The 18,462-nt window shown below is 39.7% G+C and overlaps 1 protein-coding gene across 3 annotated transcripts in view; it reads right to left on the bottom strand.

Moving 5' to 3' along the window:
• Nucleotides 1-13,700, bottom strand: part of KDM5A (lysine demethylase 5A) — a 101,661-nt gene extending 87,961 nt beyond the window's left edge. For 2 of the 3 annotated variants that reach the window (XM_024733167.1, XM_024733168.1), the window contains exons 1-4: nucleotides 13,172-13,699; nucleotides 10,618-10,695; nucleotides 9,372-9,494; nucleotides 1,755-1,925 (exon numbers count right to left, since the gene is read on the bottom strand). In XM_024733167.1, the coding sequence (XP_024588935.1) occupies nucleotides 1,755-1,925; nucleotides 9,372-9,494; nucleotides 10,618-10,695; nucleotides 13,172-13,336 (537 nt within the window). In that variant the 5' untranslated portion in view covers nucleotides 13,337-13,699. Of the gene's footprint in view, nucleotides 1-1,754; nucleotides 1,926-9,371; nucleotides 9,495-10,617; nucleotides 10,696-13,171 lie in introns of all 3 variants that reach the window. The other variant, XM_024733169.1, reaches the window with a different exon arrangement.
• Between the last annotated feature and the right edge of the window lie 4,762 nt (nucleotides 13,701-18,462).

The raw sequence follows: 18,462 nt of genomic DNA, 5'->3' as shown, positions 1-18,462 counted from the left end.
TTATGTGGAAATGCAAATTGTTTGGAAATTTTGAAAAAAGACCCAAGCTGGAGGACTTGCACTACCAGATATCTAAACTTACTATAAAGCTATGGTACTCAAGACAGCACAATATTGGTGTTAGGGTAAAACATACAGATCAAACAAAGAACAAAACAGACTAGAAATAAACCCACATATTTATAGTCAACTGATTCTCAACAAAGGTGCCAAGGTAAATCACCTTGGTAAGGTAAATGGGAGAAGGGTAGTCTTTTAACAAATGGTGCTGGAACAATTGGATATTCCTATACCCCCTCTCCGCTGCCCCCAAAATGAACTTATACCTTTAACTCAGACTATACACAAAAAAACGACTCAAAATGGGTCACAGACCTAAACGTAAAAGCTAAAACTATAAAAAAACAAACACCTTGGCCTTAGGTGAAGAAAAGATTTTCTTAGATATGATAACAGAAGCACAATCCATAAAAAGGGAGAAAATCAACAGATTATTCTTCAAACAGACACCATTATAAAAATGAAAAGACAAACCACAAACTAAAGGAAAATATTTATAAAATCATACATCTGATAAAGGACTTATATCCAGACTATTTAGCAAAATCTTAAAACAAGTATAAAATGACTGACAACCCAATAAAAAAAGATTTGAGCAGACAGTTCATCAAGGAAGATATACAAATGGCTAATATACACATGAAAAGATACACAACACCATTAGTCATTAGGGAAATAAAATTAAAACCACAATGAGATACCACTACACACCCACTAGAATGGCTGTGAGCAAAAAAACTGACAATACCAAGTGTTGGCAAAGATGTGCAGAAACTGGAAGCCTCTACATTACTGGCGGGAATGTAAAATGGCTCAGCCACTTTGGAATACAGTTTGGCAGTTTCTTAAAAAGTTAAACATAAACTTACCGTACAACCCAGCAATTCCACTCCTAGGTATCTACCCAAGAGAAATGAAAACGTATGTCCACACAAAGACTAGTACATGAATATTCATAGCATTATTCATAACAGCCATAAACTGGAAACAATCCAAATGTCCATAAGTGATAAATGAATAAACAAATGTGGTATATCCATACAATAGAATATATTCAGCCATAAAGAGGAATGAAGTACAAATACTAAAACATAGATGAACCTTAAAAACATTAGGCTAAGTGAAAAAAGCCATACACAAAATCATACTGTATGATTCCATGTACCTGAAATTTCTAGAAAAGGCAAAACTATAGAGCCAGAAAGCAGATCAAGAGTTGTCCAGGTTTGAGGGTAGAAGAACCAGCTATAAACAAACACAAAGGAATTTTGGGGGCTGATGGAAGTGTTCTAAAACTGGATGGTGATGATAGTTGCATAAATGTATAATTTACTAAAGCTTATTGACTGTGTACCTATAATGGGTGAATTCTGTAGTATGTAAATTATACCTTAATAAAGCTGTTCAAAAAAAAGAATACATGAAACCAAGTGGAGGAATTTTTTTAAAAGCATAAGCCTTGCATAAGCTTACACATTTTAATAAGAAAACTTTCTTCATTCCCATTAGCCTTTATCTTATAAACCACCAAAAATAGCTGTGATTTTTAAACTACACCTTGCTCCCCCCAAATTTCAGTACCTGGTGAAATCATAGCCAATTGCTATCTTGTTATAGTAAACAATCTAAAGTTTATATATGGCAGATATATAATTTGCCATTTATCCACGCCTAAAAAAAGTGATGCATCTCACCATGAGGCTGACACCAGACTGGAAAAGCTCATATGGGTAGAGAATTCTTTCATAATGTGACTTCAAAAGAGACCCAGTTCCTTTTCCTGGCAGATATCCCAAGCGGCTACCCACTTTAGACCATTTCTTCTCTTTGGTGACCATTTCAAAACCACCTTTGCTGGCAACAATCTGAAAAGAAAGTAAAAATTATTTAGGGAAAGAGGCAGATTCATGTATTCTGACTCTACATCTTGTCTGCTAAATGGAAAAATTATTCTGGGCCTAGATTTTAAATTTCCTTTCAAGAAATATGTGACAAAATTGAAACTCATCAACATTTAAAGTATGGAAAAGAGACAATAACTCTTGGAAGTTTTAAACTCTACTACTGGTCACTGTGCGTACCTTCAACGAACCAAGCATTCAAAAATATTTAATGCATTTATGCTTTGCACACTATGCACCTTGAGAAAATCAAATACATGCATGTACTCTATATCCACACGGAATTCAAAACATAAATAAAAATTAAAAACAGGCCAAGTAGACACGTGAATGTTATTATATAATATAATGTGAATGTAAATCCCGATACTAGAAAATATAGCAACTAACTTACAGGATTCAACAAAAATGTCAAACAAACAGTGGATTCAGAGGATATTTTGAAAAAGAGGCTATAATTTTTCAAAAAGAGAAAGGTTTTACACAGAATATTATAAAGAAATGATGGGGAAAAATAAATTCCGGAGATGTACTAGAACATAGCACAGAATGTATTAAGGTAGGAAGTAATGGGATAAATTGGCCAATTTTTGCTGAATGCTCATATCAAACCAGCCACAGGATAGAACAGACATGTACCCAGGGCCCCATTTTCCAGAAACTGATATGTACATCTCTCACATTCTAAAATATAGGCAGTTTTCAGTTTCACTGATGACAGAATAAAGAGTGTGATTAAGTTATTTGAATTCAAAAAACTTTTCCTCTTTGAGTGTACACTACTGTATTCTGCTATATCAAAAAGTTAAGAGAAAAATTAAACAGAATTACCATATGACCCAGCAATTCCACCTCTAGGGAGATAGCCAAAAGAACTGACAGCAGGGATTCAAGCAGTACTTGCATACCACTGTTCACAGGAGCATCATTCACAACAGCCAAAAGGTAGCAACAACCCAAACATCCATCAAGAGATGAACGGATAAAAAAAATGTGGTAAAGGCATACGTGGAATATTATTCAGCCTTAAAAATGGATGAAACTCTGATACATGTGACAACATGGATGAACCCTGAAAACATTATGCTAAGTGAAATAACACAAACACAAAAAGATGAATATTGTATGATCCCATTTAAATGAGATAACCTAGCATAAGTAAATTCACAGCAAGTATGATAATGGTTTTACCAGGTGCTACAGGGAGGGGAAAGTTCTGGAAATGGACAGTAGTGATGGTTGTACAACACTCTGAAAATATCTAAGGCCGTAAGATTGTACACTGAAAAGCAGTAAACAGTTATGTACGTTTCACCACAACTTTTTTTTAAAGGCTAAGAGTATGGACTCCAGAGCCACATTACCAGAGTTCAAATCCCAGCTCTGCTAACTCAGTAGCTGTATGACCTTGGGTAAGTTACATAATTTGCATCTCAGACTCTTCACCATTATTAAAAGAGTAATAATAACAGTATCTATTCCTTACTATGAGGCTGCTGTGAAGACAAATTAAAACATGAAAAGCACCAGAACAGGGACTTCCCTGGTGGTGCAGTGGTTACAACTCCACGCTCCCAATGCAGGGGGCCCGGGTTCGATTCCTGGTCGGGGAACTAGATCCCACATGCATGCCGCAATTAAGAGGTCGCACGCCACAACAAAGATTCCACGTGCAGCAATGAAGATCCCGTGTGCGGCAACTAAGACACAGCACAGCCAAAATGAATGAATGAATGGATGGCACCGGGACACAGTAAACACTGTATCAATGTTGGCTGTATTATAAATGTCTGTGTGGGGGGCAAGTTGGGGGTTGGGGGGAGAATATACATGCTATAAATAAGTAAAGGACACGTTTTCTACTATTGTGCTTAGGATTTTATTATAGCAAAGATGAAACTACAGCCAAAGGAAAGTTCTCCTCTAGTGAAGTATCTGAAAGCTTGATAGAAACACAGAAGTTCACGTGCACAGGAGTGGAACCCATCTTCAATTCTTTAGCTTTTCTTATTACATCCTCAAAGAAGCTCCCTCTGTTAATGAGAGCCAACCAGGGAAAAAATCATGTAGAGAAAAAAATTTATTTTTCAGGGCTTCCCTGGTGGCGCAGTGGTTGGGAGTCCGCCTGCCGATACAGGGGACGCGGGTTCGTGCCCCGGTCCGGGAAGATCCCACATGCCGCAGAGCGGCTGGACCCGTGAGCCACGGCCGCTGAGTCTGCACGTCCGGAGCCTGTGCTCCGCAACGGGAGAGGCCACAACAGTGAGAGGCCCGCGTACCACAAAAAAAAAAAAATTATTTTTCAAATTTTGTAGTGTAGAGGAAGACACATTAAGGGTGGTTTGGATAGAGGGCTGTCTGGAAGCAAATGGATGAGTGAGAATGCCTTTCATTCATAGCTTCCCAGGGTTCCTACTCTGTCAGCTACAGTTCTAGGTGCCGGAGATACAGCTATGAATAAAATAAAGATCTTTGCCCTGCTGGAGCTTACAGCCTAGTGGAAGACTAAACATAACATGTCAATTTTGAAGTGACAAATGCTGTGAAAAAAAATTTAAAGAGTAATTTAAAAGCCTCCCAAGTAGGAGAATGAGGGTAAATTGAAGCATCAAACAGTCACAAAAGGCCTCATTATGAAGGTGAAACTTGAGCAAAGACTTGAAGGAGGTGAAGCAGTTACCCAAGCAGATATACAGGGCAGGGAACAGCCAGAGTAAAGGCCCCATGAGGAGCCTGCCTAGCATGTTGAGGAGCAATAAGGAAACCACTGTGGCTGAAGCAAGTGGGGAGGAGCAGTAAAAGTCTGAGAGAGGAAACAGGAGCCCTCTCAGTAATCTGCATTTCCCAACACAATTACATAATAATCTGCTTCTGTCAGTAATGATATAGCTGCATGGATCCAGTCATGCTTCCCACCCAGCTCTGACCATTTCTGGCACACAGCTGTGACAATGACAGCACCATAATCGGGGATGGCCAAGGCTAAGACAAAACTAACAAAGAAATCAAAGGCATGACTTTGGCTTCATGTTTAGATACTCTATAACAATCTAACCGGGCCTAATACTATAAAAACACACAAAACCTTAATACTTGCTTTTCTTCAGCTGAGAGATTCAAGGATTACCATGCATAATTTCAAAATATAAACCATTTATTCCAAACATTTGCCATGCACTATATCACACCACTGTCATTAGAAAAACATCACATGACCTATACCCTATAAAGAAATACACGGCATGCACTTAAACTGAACACAATGAAGACAGCCCCTTAATTAAAACTTAACAAAAGAGTAATGCCACTCAAGGCCAAAATTTCAGTCCAATGAAATACTAAGTCCAGTTAGCAAGAGACAATTTTAACAGACAAAAAACAGCAGCAGTCTTCTACTTAAAAGCTCCCTCTCAAAGTTCCACTAAAAAGGAAGGGACAAAAAGGCATACTCCCAAGAGGACAAAAAGACCAACAGAAAAGCAGATGTAGGAATGATCATCTAGCAAGCAAAAACAAAAAAACAGACGAAAAAGCCCCAAGCACTTGCAACAGAAGAAAGCTAACGAGAAGCTTTCGCAACATAGAACCTGGAAAGGCTTAAGAAATGGAAGCAGCAGTACCTTTAAAATTAAATTTAAAAAGAAGAGTGTTGACTGAAAACCTGTATAAAAGCAATCAGACCTCCCCCAGTTAGCACGCCAGGCAACCATTCCTCTCCAACAACAGCAGAAGCCTGGAGATTTACTCTCAGGAGAGTTTGAAAAGAAGGGGCTCTTAACCTAAGAAAGAAACAGGTAAGTAAAGTAGAGGATCGGTCTAACAGTCTCACATCCAACCAATAAGAGTTCAAAAAGAGAGAAAAAGTAAGTGGAACAAACCGTCAAAGAGTTAACACAAGAAAAGTTACAAGAACTCAAAGAGGTGAGTTCAGATTAAAAAGGTCATCAAGTGCAATCAACATATTCAATGAAAATTAACACATACCAGTGCATATCTACTGTGAAATCTCAAAACACTGGGAATAAAGATTAGACCCTGTGTCTTCAAGAAAAAGTCACAAGAATTAATATAGCATCATTCTTCTCAACAGCAACACTGGAAGCTAGAAAACTATGAAGTAAAGCTTTCAAAATACAATTCTGAAGTAAAATGATTTGCAGTCTAGACTCTAAACCCACCAAACTACCAATAAAGTTTAAGAGCAGAACACTTTCAGACAAGCAAAAAGTTTACATTCCATTTTTCTTCTTGCTCATCAAACTAGCAGAAGAAATGTTTTACTAAAATAGGAATAAACCAAGTAATAGGAAGACTTAAAACAAGGAGAAAGACAAAGGGAATTCCCAGAATGATAATAGTGAAAGAAGTTCTAAGCTGAGAGCTGACCTTAAAAAAAAAAAAAAAAAATACTAGTCTGGACTGGAGCAGGAAAGAGAACTCCAGAGGAAGGGATCCAAGAAGGAAAGGAAACTGGCAGATTTTCTGATGGGTGAGAGCACACTGAGAGATTTACACTTCTGGAAAATCTGAAAATAAAGTTTTAATAGTCACAAGGAAAACTTACAAAATGAAGAAAGGCAACGGGACTCTTAAGTCCAAGGAAAATAAAAACTGGTAACATTAATTATAGCACACTATTAACATGAGACATAATCATAGCACACCATTAGGCACAGGTACAAATAAATTTGTATTTATACAGTCACAGCAATAATTTCTGATTAATAAAAAACTGACCTAACTACACTATAAGGGAATAGGGAACCTGAAGTACATAAGAATTTAATTTTTATACCCATTGCCAATCTCTAATAGTAGGCAATCAGTACGTATATGATATTTAACACTTAAAAATGAAGAAACAGCATAATGAGCATGTGTTTTGGAAATATGGAGATCAAAATCAAACAGCTGAAAGAAATGAAAGTGATTAGCTCTAAGGAGTAGTAAAGAGAGTGGAGAGATGAAGAAGGGAGAATGCTGGTTTTTATTTTAAGCTTTATTTCTTTTTAATGTATTACTTTGACAAAAATTTCTTTTTAAAATGGCTAGAATAAATGTCCCTTGCTGCACTGATTATAAACAGTAATTGTTAATGCAGAATTCCACTAAATTACAGACATCCAAGTAACACTTTTTACTATCAAAAATAATAACCAGGGAGAAAGACAAAGTGACTTAATCAAAACAGGAAACAATCACTTTGATAATTTAATGACTCAGGAGATTGAAAATCTGCTTCCCGCTAAAAAGTAGTGGAAATCAAAGTGTGTCAAAATCACGTCTAAGGGCTTCCCTGGTGGCGCAGTGGTTGAGAGTCTGCCTGGCGATGCGGGGAACACGGGTTCGTGCCCCGGTACAGGAAGATCCCACGTGCCGCGGAGCGGCTGGTCCCGTGAGCCATGGCCGCTGAGCCTGCGCGTCCGGAGCCTGTGCTCCTCAACGGGAGAGGCCACAACAGTGAGAGGCCCGCGTACCGCAAAAAAGAATCCACCTGCCAATGCAGGGGACACGGGTTGGAGCCCTGGTCCGGGAAGATCCCACATGCCACGTAGCAACTAAGCCCGCGAGCCACAACTACTGAAGCCCGCGCGCCTAGAGCCCGCGCTCCACAAGAGAAGCCACCGCAATGAGGAGCCCACGCACAACAATGAAGAGTAGCCCCCGCTTGCAGCAATTAGAGAAAAGCCCGCGCGCAGCAATGAAGACCCAATGCAGCCAAAAACAGTTAGTAGGTAAGTTTTCACTCAATAGAAATGTCAAAAAAGAGAATTCTCAAAACAAATTTTTTATCCTAATGGTTTCCTACAAGACAAAAACCTATCCCTCAAATTCACTATAATTTGCCCGTTGGTATCATAGTTTTTTTGTTTGTTTATTTGTTTGTTTCGGTATGCGGGCCTCTCACCGCCGTGACCTCTTCCCATTGAGGAGCACAGGCTCCGGACGCACAGGCTCAGCGGCCATGGTTCACAGGCCCAGCCGCTCCGCGGCATGTGGGATCCTCCCGGACCGGGGCACAAACCCGTGTCCCCTGCATCGCCAGGCAGACTCTCAACCACTGTGCCACCAGGGAAGCCCCAGTATCATAGTTTTTTTATACAACTGCATGAGATGATTTTCACAGTCCTTAATTACTGATATCATTACCTTACTGATAAAATAAGCCTAGCACTGCTATTTTAGCGTAAGACTATACTTTCCAAAATGCTTAGTACTACATAAAAGAAAAATTCTAGAGAATTCTGACCTGACATTAATTTTTAAATGTATCATAAAAAATAATTTAAATATAATTATTCTAGTGTTTTTTTTCCTTGAAAGTGGAAGCTTCCTAAAGTGAGAATAAATTTTTACTTCAAAACAGCCTATCAATCACAGCATATGAAAGGTCACAAAAATAAGTTGTTTTGGGACATCCCTGGTAGCACAGTGGTTAAGAATCTGCCTGCCAATACAAGGTACATGGATTCGAGCCCGGGTCCAGGAAGATCCCACATGCCGCGGAGCAACTAAGCCCGTGTGCCACAACTACCAAGCCTACGCTCTAGAGCCCGTGCGCCACAACTACTGAGCCCGCCAGGTACAACTACTGAAGCCCACGCACCTAGAGCCCATGCTCCGCAACAAGAGAAGCCACCGCAATGAGGAGCCCATGCACCGCAACAAAGAGTAGCCCCCGCTCGCCACAACTAGAGAAAGCCCACGCGCAGCAACAAAGACCCAAAGCAGCAATAAATAAATAAATACGTACATAAATAAATACATAAAAAATAAACTGTTCTGCAAAATTCCTCAGATAATCAAGCTATCTTCATTCACAAGTCAGAGCAGTCATAGATTTTTCTTATTGTATTAACAAAATATGTTGTCAAGGTCATCGTTACAAACCCTGTTGCAGGTCGGTTAGTTTTTTTCACATTAGAGAACGTAACATTACAAAGTTAATATTCATCCTACTGGATAATGCTGCCCTCAGTTAACCACTAACACTACTTACAGGTATTAATACAACTGGTATGTACCACACATGAGAATGCTGAGTGACATTAATCTCTTTAATATACCAAATTTTCAATTAAGAAGCAGAAAAACAGCTGACAAGCTCAATATAGGACATTGTTCATTTCATACAAAATAATACTAGGATGTCTGTGTCATTTCTTTTGCATACTGTGTAAACAGAACCTACTAATCTGAGTAGCTATTAAATATTAATCTCATAACAAACTATAAAATAGATTTTAAAAATAACTTGAAAATCTATCATTTCCATTTACTCATGCTTGCATTTCATTGTCAAACAAATCCTACATAGCAAGCGATGTTTTCCATCAAGTATATCTGAAATCCCTAATTTCATAAATTCACTAGCCCCTGTTCAATGTCTTAACAAAGTACAAGCCTCACCTTGCTTAAAGCATAAAGATCCAGAATTTTTCTCTCCACCACAGGGATCTTGAGGGTAGACCCCTGAAGCTCCCAAAATTTTGCTAGTTGATCCAAGAAGTCCAATCTCACTCTGGTCATTGCCTGAGATTATTAAAATACAGAAATGAGAGATAGGAATTAAGTTTTGGTGAAAGTAAATGAGTTTTACTTAACAAAGGTACTCATTTCTTTAAAGAAATTCAGACTTCTCATTACTGCTTAGTCCAACCTTATAAGTCAATAAAAAAGAAGCAAAATACTTCTATTAAACTTTACTAAGACAAAAAAGTTACTCTAATATATGTGAAGAGTTCTCATATTATCAACCTAAGCAGTTTTTTGTAAAAGTTAACTTTAAGCTAATCAGAAAATTTAGTAAATCTAATTATTTTTTCTAAGCATTTTCTAACCATTCTAAACCTGTCATTTCATCTAGAGATAATATGCATACTTCAAGTACACCAACTCTCCACCTCACTGATATTAAGATCCTCCATCAAGTATCTTATAAGAGACTAAAGGAAAAAAAAAAAGGTATTAAAATCTCAAAAAATAAATGTTTTAGGAGCAGCAAGGAAAAAAAACAAACTCAGCATGACACATTAAGCCCTAACTGTCTAAGATTTCTCTTTTGTACTCTGGAAGTTTTTTACCACATTGAAGAATCTTCTGAAAATCTCAAAAACAGGAGAACAACTATCTAAACAGATTTCAACTTAGAAATTTAAGAGACATTCAAAATGTTTAAAGGGAGATCTTAATAAATCAGATTAAGAGTCCTAGAAAAGTTCTGTTAGAGCAAAAAGCCAAACAAACATACAAAAAACACCTTGGAAAACTAGGTTTTTTTAAGAGAAGAATTTTTAAAACTGTTTTCCAAAGACTACAAGATACAGAATCCTCCAACATTAACAAAAGAAAAATTTATTAAAATAATTAGCACTGAAGAAAGTAGAATTTAAGAATTCCAGTTCTCTAAAGCTAAATACTGGATATTTCCACCATGAAAAACATGGCTGGAGATAGTGTCCCAAAATCCCAGTTAAGCAGAAGAAACTGTAATAACTACTATAAACAATGTTTTTAAATCGGAAACTTCCTTCCATTCAGTCCCAATTAACATTAATTTTGAGCCCTGGTACAGAAGCTTCTTAAAGTTCTCTACCTGGAGTCCTGATATAAAGAATAGAGCAGGAGACAGAAACGGTGATGTAACAACACTCACCTCAAGTTCATTCAGACGCTGGACTCTGGGAGTAAAACGGAAGCTTTTTACTTCACATGCAAATGGAGGCTGCCAATCCTAAATAGAAAAAATTTCTTCACCATATTGGTTAATAAGCAAGGAATGCACTATTCATTCCCTTAATTTAAGGGGTGAGTTGCCACAAATCATGTTGACAACAGATCAACTTACAAGTCTTCTTTAGTTAGAGACTGAAAAAATAATATTTTTTAGATAAAATAATTTATTATTACTTATCTCTAACATTCTAATACTAAGCTTATTTTACCAATTTTCTCCTCAAATCTCACAGTCCCATTATTTATATCTGACAATTACGCTTTCCCCAATTACTCAAGTGGAATGCAATAAGCTCATCTCAATACAGCATCTAGTAAACATCCAAGTTTATCAAAATAAAAAGAAAACAGAATTTGAAACAAAAAAAGGTAAAAATTAAAGACCAAAAGGTAATGTTTTAAAAGTACTTATGTAATTGGACAATGTGTTTTTTCACTCATGTGGAATGTGACACAGCACTTTGAAGTCTATGTTATATAAATGTTTTGTTCAAAGCCCAGCTTCTGGGCACCCAAATTTTTTTTTCAATATTAAAATTTTTTAAAAAATAGCAAACCCACAGAACAAGGACAATTTCCAGATTGGAGATGTGGTATAACTGAAATGAAACAGCACATTTCAAGTAGAGTTCCAGAGACCATAGTTTGATTTAGCCTAAATAGTAATCTATTTAAAAATGTGAAAAGTAGTAAAAAATTTTTATCTTACCTTGGAAACTAAAGAAATCCACCAACATTGAAATTAAATTCTGCTTGTAAACATTTATTTTCAATAATAATATTGTGACACAAAGAGAAGGTATATTATTTCAACCTTTTGTAAGTAACAAAAAGCTATACATATATATATATTTTTCTAAACTAAAAGGAACCTTGTATAGAATTTCTAATTCATTAAAGCAACAGAATAAATGAAAATATGGTTTAGGAAAAGCCTCAGTGCTTAAGGTTTTGTCAATATCAGGTAATCTTGATAGAAAAAGAATTAAGTGAAAATAAATTTTTCATAGAAGAGTTAAGTGAACTTTGGGGAGGATGCCAATACACGTACCACCACTCATCATAGCAATTATTTGTTAATCCTTTGCTTGCAACTGATAGTCTATAATCTTAATCAAATTCAATGAGCATAAGGGAAGTAGCTTGCCTAAGTTTTAGAAACAAATAGATTGATCTAGATTCAAAATCTACTTTGCCATTGCCCAAGATCACACATCTGATAAGTTATTTAACTTATCCAGACTTGTCTCATCTGTAAAATGACCTTATTTACTTACTGAGGCTTCAAAGAATATTAAATGAAAACATCTGTAAATGCTACACTAACTGCTCCTCCTCCCCCCTCCATCTAAGCTCTTTTTATTCACTGTGGTAGTTTGCACACTTCTGTGCTAGTCTGCGGTGAGAGAAGCTTTTTAAAATGCAACAAGGTGTAAAAAGACTGGATTTTATTTTATTACTAGTAGACAAAACATAAAGCAAGATATCCCTTTAAGGAGCACTAAGACATGGTTCACAAACTTTAATGTTCATTAAGAATCAGGAGAGTACTTGCTAGAAAAGCAGTTTCTAGAACTTCCATATCCCGAAACCGATTCCAGTCTGGGAATGAGGCCTAGGGATCTGCATTTTCACAAGCATCCGGTCGACCCTAGTGCAGGTGGACCAGGAACATCATTTGGAAAGCACTGGACCTAACGGGTAGAGAAAAAACCTTTGACCTTGAGCAAACCCTCAACCTCTTGGGGCACTAATCCCCGCAGAACAAAGAGTAGTATCAGTTTTCCTCACCGTAAAGACAGGATCCTAACTAACCCAGAGGCAAACCCAGTTACGTGCAATAACTGCGATTCTTATGTTTTTAAGATTTCAACGTTTTCTTCCACCTCCATTATTGACAAATTTTTTCTAAACCTCTAAATGTTTAAAATAATTGCTGCTTTTTCCTTCTCCTCCCCCGGGAAGGCTTTTTTTCACTGCCGCAGTAATCAGTCTGGGGTGCTTGTCTGGGGATACCACCCCAAGGGACAACTAGTGCTCAGATTACCATTTAAGAAACCTTAGCCCTGAGATGAGGCCTGCGGATACTTAATAAATCAAGCGTCAGCAGGGCTAGGAGAAAGCAAGAGCCGACGGAACGGCAGTTTTTCCTATCGCACTGTAACGAGGATTATACGCGAGGGTAGGGCTGTCACGTCACGATACTTCAGTCACTTTACGGCCAAAGAAAGGCCGAAAGCCTTTGTTACCCTTGCCCACAACCCAAGAGGGGAAGAAAAGTATCAGTTCCCAAGCTCTTGGCGGATAGGCCCCGGGACATGACTCTCGCGTCCAGACGTGCCTACCGAAGACCCCAAAGAAACCAAAGCGGAAACACGGAGAAACTTAAAGTCCAGGTGTCGAGAGGCCAGTGCGAGCGAACGCGAAAGGGCAGCGAACCGGGAACTCGAGCTAAGCCGATCAGACTCCAGTACCTTGGGCGGTCGGATTTTGCAGATGCCGGTTTTCTCCGCCAGGGGCCGGATGCGGCCGATGAAGCTGAGCGGGTCTGTGAACTCCTCCCAGCTGGGCTCAAAGACCGGGCACTCCGGAGGCGGCACGAACTCCGCCGCGTAGCCCCCCGGCCCCACGGCCGCCATGGTGGCACCGGGGGCCCACGGGGAGAAACGCTGGCTGGGGCCCGGCGATCGCGCTCACGTCCCCTGACAGGGGCCGAAGCTCATCTTCTCGGGCGAGACCCGCTCAACACACGAACCCCAAAACCGCTTCCTCCTGCGTTTGTTATTGTTTCCTTCGGGGCTTTTCCTCTCGGATCGGGGCTCACCGGAAGTCAGCGTGCGACCAAATCCCTCCGCCAACAGAAACAGGATCCCTCCGCAGCGACGTGTCGCCCCGCTACGCGACCTTCCTTCCCCCTCCCTCTCCCGGCAACGCAGGTCGCTCCTTGGCTCCTCGTGCGCCGAAGTTCCGCGCTGCCGACAACTCCCGGCTGCACAGCCCGGCGCCCCAGCCGCCCCTCCTACTGGGCGGTGGGGGAAGCGACCGGACCAAGCGGGGCGCTCTTCCGGCGCGGAGGATGCGTAATGCGCCGGGGGCAGAGGTTCTACTTCCGGCGAGCGGAGCCCGGTCCCTCTTTGTGTACAAATGGACCGGAACACAAGCGACCGGATGTCCCAGGGATGCTTGTTTCAACCTCCGTGTCTGTTTCCAGATAACTACCTTTTCCGGCATCGCCCTTAGTCCTTTCACAGTTGGTGTCCCTTTCGAATAATCTCGTTCGGCCACTTTAATCCGCCCCATCTCCATAGCAACAAGTTCGGGTGCAGCCCACCCGCCCGAATTTCCCCGTGGGCCGGCCTTCGCCACCATCTGGGAATTGATTTCGTCCTCCGAGAAGCAACGGCTGTTGACCTTGTTTTTCCAACCGTTGGAGCCTTTCTCAGTTTTCTGTAACAGCTACGGCAGCTGTTCTGGCCCTGCTTGTCGAACATCTCTGTGCCGGCGGGCATAGACGCTTCCTCCAAGTTGCTGAGAATGACGCAGAAAGTACTAAAGAAGAAACCGTGAAACGGTAGTTCTTGTATTATCTATTGGAAGGAAGACTTACTTCCCAGGGCTTGATCTCATGTTCCCTGTTCAATTTAAGCTTCCCCCAGGACCTAAATAGCCAGCTATGGCTAATGACTGCCGAATCTGTACTTGCAGCTTGGACTCCTCCCCTGAGTTACAAGCCAGTACATCCAGCTACCTACTGGACAACTACACTTTGGTAAACTCAATGTGTCTTGAACTCATAGTTCCCTACTGTTTTTTCAGTGTTTCCAGTTTCCACGGATGACTTCATTCATCTATTCAGTTGCCTGATCCAGAAATCCAGAAATAATCCTTAACTCTTGCTCTCTCACTACCCACATACAACCCTGTGTCAAGTCTAGAGATTCTATCACCTAAAAACCTTAAATCCACCCATGTCTCCATCCAAATTATCACGATCCTAATTTAAATTCTCTCTCCCCTGGACTGTGATAACAGCTCAGTTCTTGCCCTCTGTCACATCTCTTTCCTCTCATCTATCAGGTTGCTTAGTCCAAAGTCCAGAATTCACCTTGTCACTTTTCATCTCCAAACTCAACTCCAGGGACTTCCCTGGCTGTCCAGTGGTTACGACTCCGTGCTCCCAATGCAGGGGACATGGGTTTGATCCCTGATCAGGGAATTAAGATCCCTGCAAAACACATGGCAGGACCAAAAACAAACCAAAACAAAAAAAAACAAACTCGACAACTCCAAACTCCTTTATTGTTTGCTGTCTTACCCCCAAGCTTCCTTTCTTATGCTTCTCCATGCAGTACACAGAAACTTTTGTGGTGACTTCAATGCACCATGCTTTCTCACCTCTGGGCCTTCACAGATAATGTTTCCCCACCCCCACAGTTTCCTATATCCCTTTTCTGGCTAAATTCCTACTCATTCTTTATCAGATGAAGTTTGAAGGCAGTTTGCAGGAGAATTCCATCTTGCTTGAGGAGGCTGGCTTTTCGTTCTAGTCAAGCCTTCAACTGATTGGATGAGGCCCACCCACATTATGGAGGGCAATCTGCTGTACTTAAAAGTTCATTGATTAGATGTTAATCTCAACCAAAAAAACACCCTCTGAGTTAACACATCACACCATTAACATAAATATATTTGATGAGTAATAACAATATTTTCCAAAAGAAATTTAGTGAAAAGGGTGGCATTGGTTTACAGTTTTTGAAATTTTAAAAAAATTATTTAGCTTAGTGGCATCCAGCTAGATTCTCATATCTATTTCTGCCCTCGATCTGTTGTGATATGTTGTTTGGGTTAAAATATATGAAGAAAATCCAAAACCACACAGATGTGAATGGAAAAGGGACAAGCATTTTTAAAAATTTTAGCCTTTTCAAATCATTGTAATTTCTTTGAGGCTAGCAGTGTGGAATCTAAAATTTTATCAACGAACTTTTTGTACTCTGTTGTATTAAAATGGTAGTCAACATTTGTCCTTGAATGGACTTTTTACCCAGTCATTTTGTAACATCATGCATTGATCATTTAAAAAATGTTGGTTCACTGAGTTATACAGATCTTCCAAATGTTGACGCATATCATATATTATTTTTTAAATCACAAAAATATTACCATTGATCTTATCAAAAAATTAGGAAGCTGTCAAACTCATACTGACAGAAACAAGTTTTCCAAAATTACAATTTTTACTTGAAAAGCTCAAATATTCATTATCAACAAATACCATCCATTGTTTCCACTGAAGAGATGGGCTCACATTGTTCATCTTCAAGAAAATGTCTGTCAGAAACCTAGATCTGAATAACTATAGTTATTCTATAACTATTAGGCCTTCTGGTGTTCCATGGAAAAAATGGCTAGTTTAGCTTGTGTTTTCCCTTGAGCAGACACTCCCACTTGGTGCAGAAGTACACCATGTGTACTTCCCATTTCATCACAGACTATTAAAAAAGACATGTATTAAAGAGTCAAGGTTTATTAAAATGAATCATTTTTACTGCTTCATCTGGTATTCTTAAGTAAAACTGGCTTTTTTTAAACCATGAGTTCATGTGATGAAGACCACTTCTACAGTGTGTTGGTGCCACTGTGATGTGTGTGTGCTACAGGACCAGCAATTTCACCCACCATTGCCTTTGCGCCATTGGGGCAAATATCATTGGTGAAAAAGGAAAATAGCATCTTAGTATTAGTATGAAAATACTTTTGACTGCAAGACCTTCAGAAAGTATCTCAGGGACCAAAGGGGTCTGGGGACAAATAGAAGTCTGTAGACCACACTTTGAGAACTGCTGGTTTATCCTATAATTTGAATTAACATAATAAAGGAGAAAGGACTGGAAAAGACCTGCTTTAAAAAGAGGAAAGAGGGACTTCCCTGGTGGCGCAGTGGTTGAGAGTCCGCCTGCCGATTCAGGGGACACGGGTTCGTGCCCGGGTCCTGGAAGATCCCACATGTCGTGGAGCAGCTAAGCCCATGCGCCACAACTACTGAGCCTGCGCTCTAGAGCCCACAAGCTACAACTACTGAAGCCCGCATGCCTAGAGCCTGTGCTCCGCAACAGGAGGAGCCACCACAATGAGAAGCCCGCACACCACAACGAAGACTCAACGCAGCCAATAAATAAATAACTTTTTTAAAAATAGAGGAAAGAAAAGTAAATAACCTATTAGAGCAACAGTCTCAACAACAGATCTTTGATTCTTAAATATTTAAACATTTAAGTTTTTACACTGTATATGTCACTAGGTTCTTCTAAAATGCAATAAAATGGGTTCTCTGACGTACTTTACAAGGAATCAAGTGTAATTAACAAACCCTTAAATTCATTTAGGCCAAAATAATGACAGTTCATTTTGTATCTGGTGGTCTGTGATCGAATTCAATTATGTTCAATTCAATCAACATTTCTCTTAACATTTGGTTCCCACCCAATGCTATGTTTGATCACTTACTCCAGTGCTTCTTAACGTGTGTCAGAATGGAGTCTGGGGAAGGCATGTATATGGACTTAGCAAAACCAGACTTAGTATTTAGAAAAGAGACAAAAATTGTTATTTGTACTACAAAGTAGAGAGAGTAAAAGCCAACGGAGTCAATTAATAGGAATACATATACTATATACCTAAGACACATTTTTAAGTGGGGTTTGGGAAGACAGACTCCAAGTACTTCATAGGGGACAAATTGGAATAGGAGGGAGAAATTCAACTTTTATGAACTATACAGGTTGAAAAGCTATGGCTTAAAATATCCCTTCTTCCTTTATCATGATGTTTTTTGTTTGTTTGTTTTTATTTGGCTGCTCTGGGTCCTCGCTGCCGCACATGGGATCTTCGTTGTCCCATGCGAGATCTTCATTGTGGCATGCGGGATCTTTAGCTGCAGCATGCAGGATCTAGTTCCCTGACCAGGGATCGAACCCGGACCCCCTGCATTGGGAGCGCGGAGTCTTAACCCCTGGACCGCCAGGGAAGTCCCTATCATGATGTTTATAAGGAAATAAGTTGACCCTTGAACAACACAGGGATTAAGGGCACCAACCCTCCATGCAATCAAAAATCCACTATGATTTCCAGTCCACTGTGTCCATGGTGCCTCAGGATCTGCAGTTTCTCCTTATCCACAATTCCACATCCATGGATTCAACCAATCTGAGGTCATGGAGTTCTGTAGTATCTACTGTTGAAAAAAAAATTCATGTATAAATGGACCCATGCAGTTCAAACCTGTGCTTTTCAAGGATCAACTGTAATCAACACTTGAAATGTTGCCTTAAAAAAATCTTCAGATCACGTTCCTACCAGAGCCATTAAATATGATGTAGGCCTGACAAGCGATCTCCAAATCCTTATGAACTGCTGCCGTGCAATACTGAATTAATCCCTTCCTTTATAACTTCCTTTTCTGTATCTTAATGTTTAACTGAAAGATCACTATGTTAAAAACTCTGGGGACTTCCGTGGCAGTCGAGCGCTTAAGACTCTGCACTTCCACTGCAGGGGGCACGGGTTCGATCCCTGGTTGGGAAACTAAGATCCCACATGCCGTGTGGCATGGCCAAAACAACAACAACTCTGATATAAATGTATTTTCTTAACCAAAGCTCCTCTATATTTGTCTTCTCTTTCTTCTCCTGGAATACTATGCTGTACTAACTGAACTTATGATTGGCTTCAGCATTGCCTTAAAATTCCACAATTTTTGAAA

This window comes from Neophocaena asiaeorientalis, unplaced genomic scaffold, assembly GCF_003031525.2.
Source record: "Neophocaena asiaeorientalis asiaeorientalis breed wild unplaced genomic scaffold, Neophocaena_asiaeorientalis_V1.1 scaffold150, whole genome shotgun sequence".
NCBI classification, from domain to species: Eukaryota; Metazoa; Chordata; class Mammalia; order Artiodactyla; family Phocoenidae; genus Neophocaena; species Neophocaena asiaeorientalis.
This window is presented reverse-complemented; position numbering and strand designations above follow the sequence as displayed.